At 45.1% G+C, this 11,490-nt stretch overlaps 1 protein-coding gene across 1 annotated transcript; it reads right to left on the bottom strand.

Moving 5' to 3' along the window:
- Nucleotides 1–208: 208 nt before the first annotated feature.
- LOC117034572 (zinc finger protein 551) lies at nucleotides 209–8,484 on the bottom strand. Its single transcript, XM_033127662.1, has 3 exons — nucleotides 8,237–8,484; nucleotides 4,922–5,045; nucleotides 209–3,426 (listed from the first exon to the last, which is right to left on the bottom strand). Exons 2-3 carry the CDS (start codon nucleotides 5,040–5,042, stop codon nucleotides 1,181–1,183), a joined length of 2,367 nt encoding a protein of 788 aa, XP_032983553.1. The 5' UTR covers nucleotides 5,043–5,045; nucleotides 8,237–8,484; the 3' UTR covers nucleotides 209–1,180.
- Nucleotides 8,485–11,490: the final 3,006 nt, after the last annotated feature.

The following is an 11,490-nucleotide window of genomic DNA, read 5'->3' as shown; positions in this document are numbered from 1 at the left end:
TATAGTTTTACAACAAATGACACTAGCCCATGAAATTTGGTATATCATGGCACATGGCTCCTTTGCAGGACCTCAGAACGAGGTTCCCCTCAACACTGCTAAGAATTATGTACTGTGTTTCCCCAAAAATAAGACCTAGCCAGACAATCAGCTCTCATGCGTCTTTGGAGCAAAAATTAATATAAGACCCAGTCTCATGTAAGACTGGGATGCAGAAAAAGATGCATTAGAACTGATTGGTCAGCTAGGTCTTATTTTCGGGGAAACATGGTAACATATACTGTGAACAAAGAAATAAAATTCATAGTCTCTACAGAAGCACAATAAAGGTCTCTTCTTCAGAGTGACCTCTGACCACACAAAATAATTGTGGCACCAGGCTGTAAATTAGGACTACAAAGCTATGCAGTCTTTCTTCCAAAGCCTTAGGCAGCAATGCAAAATAATCAGTATTGGACAAAGAGCGATTTTTCTGCCATCATAATGTCCCTTCCGAAGCACAGAAAGTTTGGGATCCCCACAAAACCTGTTCACCTCTACATACTGATAGATCACAGTTCTGCTTTCAAATAACCCTGTGCACTGAATAGAACCACCAAAATTAAAGGTACAAAAATAAAAAGACCTTTGCAAACAGATCTTAAATTGGGGCAATGTACAGCAAGCAGTTTCCAGGTTGGTGAATTAGAACCTGGAAAATTTTATCACAAGTATAATGTGAGAACAATGTCCCTGAAAGAGGTAGTTCTTTTTAGCTGAGATTGGGTGCTCTGGACCAAATCTATGTCAGGTCCATTTCCTAAGTCAGAAAGAAAGGAATGAGGATCCTGCCAAGGGCTTGGGGCAGTCATAATTTCCTCAAGCAAAAGGGAGAATGCAGAGGTCAGCTTTCTTGAGCACATTGGCGTTGTGACTGGTGCATACTGTGCAGGTCGGCTAGGTGGTAGAGGTAAAATGGCTTCAGGGCTTTAACAGAAACTGGCAGTAATAGAAATCTGGTAATAGTCCTGGGCAGGTTACAAAGTGCAATGCAGTTCCTTAAAATCTTGTATGTACCTGAAACTTATGAGGAATCTAGCACAGTGTATGTTCGGATAAGAGGTTTAAATTCAGATAAATGGCTCTTACAGAGTTCCCTCCAGTGTTGTTATACTGAGGAAGTACAACATTCCCAGCACATTTAAGGCTTTTCTCCAGTGTGAACTCTCCAGTGTCTAAGGAGGTTAGATTTGCGACTAAAAGATTTCCCACACTCACTACACTCATAAGGTCTTTCTCCAGTGTGAACTCTCTGGTGTTGAATGAGATCAGATTTGTGGGTAAAGAGTTTCCCACATTCATTGCATTCATAAGGCCTTTCACCAGTGTGACCTCTCTGGTGTTGAATGAGGCTAGAGCTTTGGCTGAAGGACTTCCCACACTCACTACACTCATACGGCTTTTCTCCAGTGTGAACTCGCTGGTGTTGAACGAGGCTAGCACTTTGGCTAAAGGACTTTCCACATTCGCCACACTCAAAAGGCTTTTCTCCAGAATGAACTCGAAGGTGTTGAATAAGGCCAGAGCGTTGTCTAAAGGATTTCCCACATTCACTGCACTCATAAGGTCTTTCTCCAGTGTGAACTCTCTGGTGTTGAATGAGATCAGATTTGTGGGTAAAGAGTTTCCCACATTCATTGCATTCATAAGGCCTTTCACCAGTGTGACCTCTCTGGTGTTGAATGAGGCTAGAGCTTTGGCTGAAGGACTTCCCACACTCATTACACTCATATGGCTTTTCTCCAGTGTGAACTCTCTGGTGCTGAATGAGGCTAGCACTTTGGCTAAAGGACTTCCCACATGCACCACACTCAAAAGGCTTTTCTCCAGAATGAACTCGACGGTGTTGAATAAGGCCGGAGCGTTGTCTAAAGGATTTCCCACATTCACTGCACTCATAAGGTCTTGTGCCGGTATGAATTCTCTGGTGTTGCATGAGGTCAGATTTACGAGTAAAAGATTTTCCACATTCATTGCACTCATAAGGTCTTTCTCCAGTGTGAACTCTCTGATGTTGAATGAGGATAAATTTGCGGCTAAAACATTTCCCACAAACATTGCACTCATATGGCCTTTCTCCAGTATGAACACTCCGGTGTCGTATGAGGTTAGAGAACTGTCTAAAGGACTTCCCACATTCGCTGCACTCATAAGGTCTTTCCCCACTGTGAATTCTCTGGTGTTGAATGAGTTCAGATTTGCAGCTAAAAGATTTCCCACAATCACTGCAGTCATAAGGCATTTCTCTAGTGTGAACTCTCCCATGTCGAATGAGGTTAAAGATTTGTCTAAAGGTTTTCCCACATTCGCTGCACTCATACGGCTTTTCTCCAGTGTGAACTCTCTGGTGTCGGAAAAGGCTAGAGCTTTGTCTAAAGGACTTCCTGCATTCACTGCACTCATAAGGCCTTTCTCTAGAATGAACTCTCCGGTGTTCAATGAGGTTGGATTTGTAGCTAAAGGATTTTCCACATTCGCCACACTCATAATGCATTCCTCCAGTGTGCTGTCTTCGGTGGTTAATGAGTTTGGATTTGTGGATAAAAACTTTTCCACATTCAATGCATTGGTAAGTCCTGTCTGCAGTATGAATTCTCTGGTGTTTTATAAGACTGAAGTTATGGGTAAATAACTTTCCACATTCTCTGCATCCATAAGGCTTTGTACTACGGTGAATTCTCTGGTGTTTAATAAGTCCAGAAATTTGGCTCAAGAATATCCCACATTCACCACACTCATATGGCTTTTCGCCAATGTGAATTTTCTGGTGAATAAGTCTGTAGTTGCAGCTGAAGGCTTTCCTACATGTGCTACACTCATACTCATAAAGCCCTTCTTTAGAGCAGACACTCTGATTCTGAACAAGTTTATGGTTGTGGCTGGCAGCTTTTTCATATTCACCCCACTCGTAATGAGTTTTTCCACTGTGAAAGGCCTGCCCACTCTCACTATAACTGTGTGCCTCCTCATTGTTAGGAGTGGCCTGGTGCTGGGTAAGACCTGAGGTGGCTGGGAAGTCCTCCCCAACCTCCCTACAGGTGAAAGGCTCCCCTGACACATAGAAGCTGCAGCTGGTCACACACGAGGCCCCATCCATATCTCTTTTCCAGGGCTTCTCTCTACTGGCATGTCTCTGCTGCTGGTGAAGGTTTGCACTGAAACAGAAGTATCTCACACATGTGTCACCCAAGTATGGTTTCTGCGAAGGGTATATTGTTTGGTGCTCAGATTGGTGCAAAATATCTTTCAAGACTGAGACACACATCTCACAGGGATGGATCTTCTGGATGATTGAGGATATCTTAGAAGCCCTGACCTGTGACTCTCCTTCTACAGATACACTCTGCTCAGAAGGGGCCTCCTCATCTTCCATTTTATGCCAACAACCTGAAAGCAGAAAAATGATGAGGAAATGGATGTTGACTTTGCTGGGAGGGGGAAGTCCCATTACAAAGGTGTGTCAGACACAATGTGTTGGGTACATAGGATTGTTCTCAAAACAAAGGACGTGGGGGGAGGTTGAGGAAGGGGCTGCTATGCAGTACTGGGCCTCTGAAGATCACAGAATAGGGGAGACCTCACCAGAAAAAGGACACAAATGTGGCATGCACCACATGGAAGAGAGGCAGGATCTCCAACCCATTCTTCTGTTAACAGGCTTCAGCAGGATATTGTCTGCTGGTGACACGGGAAAGCTCTACAGATGGTTGGTTGTGTCCTTTTCCAGGAAAACTCAATTGGAACTGAGTAGCTGGTGTTCAAGGACTATTTAAAGGCTATGTGCACATCTTGTAACACAGGCGCAGGCAATGCTGGAGAATACTGCAGAGGGAGCAGTGCAGAGGAACAGGTGATGATTCATGGAGACCACAAAAATAAATGGAACCAAGAGCCAGAAGTCACAGATGAAATGACAAGTTAGCAAAGTGTCAAGTATGGGGAAGAAAAGGTAGAAAAAGGTGTGGCCAGTGGTACTTGCACCAAAACACTACTGGACCCATGGCAGGTTCCTGGTATGATCTGAATACAGCCCTAATGTCATGCCCTCCACCAGTCACCACTCACCAGGTCAGACCTCCACTGAGACCATCTTGCCATGTCCACCCTGCACAACAATCAGGGTTCTCCCTGCACCCTCTATTGTACTACTTAGAACCTGAACGATGCAAGTTTTAATGAAAGACCACATAGGTGAGCAACCAGCACTGGCCCAGAAAAACTTGGCACACAATAATATTCAGGAAAGAAATCGAAAAACAATTGGGGGGCAGCTGGTTAGCCCAGTTAGTTAGAGTTCTGTGCTCATAACACCAGGATTGCCGGTTCAATCCCCGCATGGGCCAGTGTGAGCTCCGCCCTCCACAACTAGATTGAAACAACTACTTGACTTGGAGCTGATGGGTCCTAGACAAACACACGTAAAATAAAGTTAAAAAAAGGAAAAAAAAGAAAAAAAACAAACAATTGAAGGAAGGCCTATGGGTCATATAAGTAATGTAATGACCATGACCTGGCATAGGCAATCACAAAGAACTGTTAGCTACAGGAAGGGGGCAGAACTGGAGGCCATAGATCTGGACATAGTCACCTTGCCAGGCAGAGGGCAAGCAAGGTGGGCTCCATTAAGTTGTCTGCAAGACTCCTGACTCCCAGATACTTCCCTGCACTTTTTGACGCAACAGGTGTTAGGGATGGTTGGGGTGCCCATTGCTCAGGGCACTCCACAAGACTCAGCACTGGCTCCCACAGCTCATATGATAAGAATGTAGATGAAGTGAGCAGAGCCAATGGCCCAGCTATGGGAAAGACAAAGCTACCTTGGGAGAAAAAAGGGAAGGCAGGACATCACCTCAGGACACTAAGAGAGATATGAAGGTCTTACCCATGGATGCTACAAGTGCAAAGTTCTCCAGCATCACATCACAGTACAGGAGTCTTTGAGCCTCATCAAGGAGCACCCACTCCTCTTGGGAGAAGTCAATGGCCACGTCCTCAAAGTTCATACCCTGTCATAATGGGGACAGTTCATTCCATGATTAGCTTCTCTCCTAGGATTCCAAATTCATCCTACCCCTCACCTTCCACATCCATCACGTGCTCACTCTACTCCCACCTCAGAAAAGATACCAGGCCTTGGTGCCTTTGGAGCCACTCTATCCTAATATTCCCATTGATACCGTGTCTTCCCACAGCAACAAGAAGCACATGGGCAGACAGATGATACCTGAGCTCTGGGCCTGGCATGCAGGCCACATTGCTTCTTGTCAGTATGGTGGCTGTCACAGACAGGTCAGGAAGAGAAGTTGGCACAGGGAGGGTGTGATTGATCTGACACTGGTCTTGTTAGGCAATACCACTAAGGTCTCCCAGACTGTTCAAGACACAAAAAACATGGCATCACCCTTCACCCTTATGACCCCAATTCCAGGGCCCTGGGGCCATCAGTTTACACTATCCTCTTCACATGCACATAATTCTTTGAACCACACTTCTCTCACACAGCTACATTCCCAGAGTCACAACTTAAAAGGTAACACGGCCCTGCCATGATGGGGACAGGTCATTCCATGATCAGCTTCTTTCCCAGGATTCTAATTTCACCACCCTCCTAATTTATCCCCTGCTTACTCCCCCTCCCTTCCCCAGGGAAGATTTCCAAGCCTGAGTGTCACTGATGTAGACTGCCTTATTGTGGTCCTATTGATCACTGTGTCAGCCCTCCATAACAGGCAGGTGGATAGATAAATGGCATTTAGGCACCTGGCATGTAGGACCTCAACATCACCCACTTTTCAGGCAATTCCCCTGGGATTCCCCATATCGTTTCTTCCAGACACCACCAAACGTGGGCTTACCCTTCACTTGTATGTCAATACCAGGGCACTGGGGACATGAATTCATACTCCCTCTCAAAGTGTACATCACTCCCTCTTTCACACCTCTCTCTCACAACTGCACGCCCACAGCCACAGCTCCCAACCGCCCTACACCATAGCCATCTTCTTGGTCTATCCACTTGTTACTCAGCCTATGTGGTCCAGAGAATGCTTGTGCAAATTCAAATAGGATCAAGTACTCAACCCATACTCTGATGGTCCCCAATGCCAGAGGCAGTCTTGAGTCCTGTTATGAAGGCCTCCCTCCGTGACTGCTCCTTGCGTCAACCTCACCTACCGAGAACCACATCAGATTTCAGATACCCATGGCCCTCTTCCACTTGTGCTGCACTTGATACCCCTTCAGCAGTCATAGTTTTCCTCTCTCTACCTAAACCTCATTCAAGGACCAGCTCCAGAGGCCCTCTACCCCATGCTCAGTGAGTTTCACAGATGACCACTTATGTCCGTAAGCTAATCTGCCAGCCTGACTGGAACACCCCAGGCCACACAACAAAATTCTGGTGAGTTTGTGGAGCAGTAAATAAGGGCCAAACCCAGTCTCATCTTATGTGAATTATTCCTATGACTCTATATCTATCTCACATCCAATCATTCCTTAGAGGCCTTGGCCACTTGCCAAACCATACTCTCTCCCCCACCCTCTACATGACTTCTTTCCCTAAACTGTGTTGTGACACCCATCTCCTACAACCAGGGTCCCAAGCAGGAAACCCAGTCCTTGGGCCCACCCTCTTCTTCCTGGGCTATTACCATTGTCATCTTGACTAGGATTTCCCCATACGAAAGTGACTACAGCTCTTCCTTGGTCCACACACTCTCCACTATCTTTTGGAGAAGTCTCTATCCTGAACTCCTCACGAGTTCCAGATGCCCATGAACTACTCTCTGAAACATATCATACCTTAACAGGCAAAAAAATAAAACTCTTGATATGCCCAAAGAAAATTACTCTTACTATGGACTTCCCCATCTCAGTTAATGGAGCATCCATCTTTCAGCTCATAAAACTAAACCTTCAAATCATCCAACTCTTACCTCTTTTTCTCTCAACCTCAAAATTAGGAAAATTCAGGAGGCCATTTCTAAAACACCAATCCAGAATCCAACTGCTTCTCCCACCTCCATGACCAAAATCCTGGTCCAGTTACCATCACACTCATCCAGACTATCACAGTAGCCTCCTACCAGGTCTTTCTACTACCTCTACACCCATAATGTTCTTCATACTGCAGCCACAGGGATTCTAATGAGACCTGGGTTGGATCCTCTGCTCCAAATCTCCCATCACCTCCAAAGGAAGCACCCAACTTCTCACAAAGCTGTTCTAGATTCGCCTCCTGTCCCATTGCTCCCAGTTCCCACAAGGAAAAAGGATACTGCATGTCCCTAAACTAGCTCAGCCTCCCCTCCAAGCTTTTGCACATTCTGGTACCTGTGCCTGGGAGAACCTTCCATATCTCATTCCACTGGTTGCCAAAACTAGGAATCACTCCATATAATCCTAGACCTGGACTTAAGACCTGGGTTTGCTATCTATTCAAGGTCCCCAGGCCCGAGAGCTAGAAGAGAGACACGACAATCCCAGGACACCACTATCCCAGAGACAATAAGGGTGGGGTGAGGATTAGTGACACCCTGAAATAAATTCCACAAACCAGTCCCCCTAAGCGATTCTGCAATTACAGGAATCTGTGGAAAGCGAAAGGTGGTTTGAGAGCCTGGCAACCACCGCCAGGATCCATGGGCTCAGGCCACTAAGTACCCTTGTTAAGACCATGAGCGAGGTGACCTCAAGATAAATATGTTATTTCTGGGCCTCAGTGCTCCCTGCAGACTCTTGTCAGTTACGTAATCTTTGACAGGACTTAACGTTCCTGGCCCTGTAATCACCTTTCTGTCCTTCCTCTGAGCATCTTTTGGAAAACTTTTAGGACCCTATCTCAGACAGTGTCCCTCTTTTCTTCATAACCCTTCATGGCTCCCAACGTACTGAGAATAAAAGCAAAACGCGTCAGGCACAACTTCGCCTCACATTCTCTGTTGCCTGTAGACAAAAAACAGAGCCCGGGTTTCCCTAATATTCGCGGGTGTAGTCACCCTTCCATGTCTATACACAGCAGTCCCTTCTGCCTATAACCCTCTCCCACACTCCGTGTCACACCGGATGTCACCCACAAGCGCCTCACCATCCTGGAAGCCGGGGTCTGGGTTGCAGGACGTGAGCAGGCGTCCTACACCCGGGGCTTTAGGGTTTGGATGGGGTGAGCGCGGTGAGGGCCCGGGGGACGCGCATTCACCTGAGCCTGGCGCCCCAGCGCGTCCGCCACCGTAGGGCTCTGTGAGCGGAGCGGAGTCTGCGTGGCACTGAGGCCCCGATCCCGGTCTGTGGCGGGTCACCCCGCGCTGCGCCGATGCCAAGCCTCGGACCCGTCTCTGTGCTGGGGGGACGACTCCTCTGGCGCCTTCTTGGTTGCGACTCAGCACTCTGAAGCCTCTGACTCGGTGAACTGATGGGAGAGGCCAAAATGACCGCCTCGAGGACGATGCCGGAAGTCCCGCCCTGACACGATAGCCAGCATGGCAATGCCACTGTCTTGGCTTAACCCCGCTACCGTTGAGCGCATTGCCCTCTGGGTAATGTAGTTTCCTCCGCTCTAGCGTCCCAGTCTTTGACAGTTTCCTCAGCGTCCCAGTTGCGGCGCTACAAGTTGCGCTTATTAATGAAGACTTAAGTTCAGGAGCGCTTCGCAGGTTTCTGGGTGGGTTGTCTCCAACTTGTTTGGAGACATTATTTCAAACTCCGTGAAACTCAGAATGCTCCCTGAGGCTAAAAGTGTTATTTTATTTATTCCCAAAAACTACAAATACAAATGGACATATTTTCATTCAGACAGAAAACGTATCCACTCTTAGCTGGAATTTAATAAATATTTTCTAACTATTCAAATGCATGTAGTCAGAAGCGTTAGATTTTATAGCTCTATGTTCAGTCTTGGCCATGACTTGGAAGCTAAGGAGGGAGGTTTACATCGCCCTGACGTAGGAGGACAAGGAGTTATCTCTGTCTCTGGTTCCCACAGAGAACATCTCTCCTGCCTGTATATTCAGTAATGGTATCTAATTCATAGAACAATATTGTTTATCCATTCAGTATTCCCTACTCTGTATCCTAAGATATATTCAATTCCTTTAGGAATCTGACATGCATCTCAAATAGAGAGCAACTTAGTAAATTCTGTTTTGGTATGCGATAGTGACTAGTGTTTTCAGGCAGAGCACAAATGCCCATAGGGCATCTGAATCCCATCATCTCATCTTCTTGTTGGGAAAGGGTATCAATTACAGAAAGCTATTAATAATGATTATGTAGTTATTCAAAGATAGTGGTAGAAATAGCAGTGAGGAAACACCAGTGGAGGGTGAAAAGACTTAAGACCTCAGATAACTTTCATCAGGAGACAAAGTCTGAGTTAGGCTGAGCCCAATCTTGGTATTGTTATTCTTTTTAATTGGTTTCATCCTAATGGATTTGTAGTGGTTTCTCACTGTAGTTTTTTTTTTTTTTTTTAATTTTATTGGGGAAGGGGAACAGGACTTTATTGGGAAACAGTGTGTACTTCCAGGACTTTTTTCCAAGTCAAGTTGTTGTCCTTTCAATCTTAGTTGTGGAAGGCGCAGCTCAGCTCCAGGTCCACTTACCGTTGCTAGTTGCAGGGGGCACAGCCCACCATCCCCTGCGGGAGTTGAACCAGCAAATTCATGGTAGAGAGGACGTACTCCAACCAACTGAGCCATCCGGGAGCTCAGCGGCAGCTCAGCTCAAGGTGCCGTGTTCAATCTTAGTTGCAGGGGGCGTAGCCCACCATCCCTTGCGGGAGTTGAGGAGTCAAACTGGCAACCTTGTGGTTGAGAGCCCACTGGCCCATGTGGGAATTGAACCGTCAGCCTTTGGCATTAGGAGCACGGAGCTCCAAACGCCTGAGCCACTGGGCTGGCTCTCACTGTAGTTTTTAACTTGCAATTTCATAATGATTAAAGTTAAACAACTTTTCTAGGTCTAATAACCATAAGTATACATCCTTTACTAAAGATTCTGCTCAAATATCTTTTCTATTTTAGTTTTTGTCTTTTTCTTATTGATTTCTATGATTTCTCTTATGTACAAGTCCATCAGTCAGATATTCATTTTTTCTACTATTCTGTGTTACAATTTTTAATCATTTTGAGGTTATATACATATACATATTGTGTTATCCCAGTGTTTTTAGAGTTGTCTTTATTTATAGCTAGCAATTCCTCACTACTCCAATGTTTTAGTTAATAATTTTTTATTGAAATTTCTCTATTCAAATTACTATGGAATTTCTTTCTCCTGATTGGATCCTAACTGATAATGAAAACCCATAAGGATGGGATTTGGGGATTGGTTTGGCCATGCCATTGGGCTTGAGTGAAGTGCTGAACACCTAGCAGATGGGAAATGGGATGCTAGTGACCCATGTATGCATTAGCATCATACTTAATCTATTACCTGGGACTGGTTGTGATGAAGTGGCAGCTGCAGCACATGCCTTGAGACCAAGTAGGTGCTGCAATGAGTATTAAGGCAGTGAGAGTGACTACAAAGACGGAATTCAAGGAAGGATTCTTTTGACTTCACATTACTGCTTACAAAGAGAAAATGGTAAGCTCAAGATCATTATCTATCAGCTCAAGTGCTAGCATGAGAAACAGAATGTTTCCATGATAGCCCTGAAAGAAACTCTGATTTTTATAGCTGCATGGCTCATTGTTGAAAATCAAAACATTAAATTAATGGCTTGCTGAATTACAATGAGAGTTGAATAGAGTACCACAATATTTCTCATGTGAAAGTTAGGGCATTGGTTAAGTGGAATTCTGAATCTTGGAATGGGGACATCTGGTTGGATGCAAAGAAACTGACAATCTGGAACCCTTAAGTAACTGAGTCACTCTTGCCAGGTGTCTGGGGAGACTAGCCTTCCTTTGCTAATATCACCTGGGGTAGATGCCTGTAAAGGAATGCCAATTCTCCACAAGACTCATTGAAACAGCCTATAACTAGTATCAACTCTTAGCATGATCCAGGGACATAAGAGGAAATAATGGACAAACCAAAAGGATTGTGATACTTTGCCAGTATTTATTACCAGAAACCTGAGAAGCAAGTATGGATATGGGCTCTAAAACTGTATGACCAAGGAGGGTAGAATATATGAATAAACCAAATAGAATATATGAATGGACCAAATTGATTGATTTTGTGCAGTATTAGAAATTCTGGATTTAGTGTGTTAGTTTGTGCGACTGGAGGAGGCGACTCTAACAGTCTGCCTGTTCAGTTGACTGGCTGTGGATTCAATGGTGGCCTATGGTTGATGAGACTGAGATGCCAAAGTTAGTCTGGCATGATGTACAAGACAGAATTGAAAGGCTTAAGGATAGCAATATTGGCTGAATTTATCATGACATGTATATATATATATATATATATATATATATATATATATATATATAAATCATTTTTTTT

Source organism: Rhinolophus ferrumequinum, chromosome 15 (genome assembly GCF_004115265.2).
Source record: "Rhinolophus ferrumequinum isolate MPI-CBG mRhiFer1 chromosome 15, mRhiFer1_v1.p, whole genome shotgun sequence".
Lineage (NCBI taxonomy): Eukaryota > Metazoa > Chordata > Mammalia > Chiroptera > Rhinolophidae > Rhinolophus > Rhinolophus ferrumequinum.
This window is presented reverse-complemented; position numbering and strand designations above follow the sequence as displayed.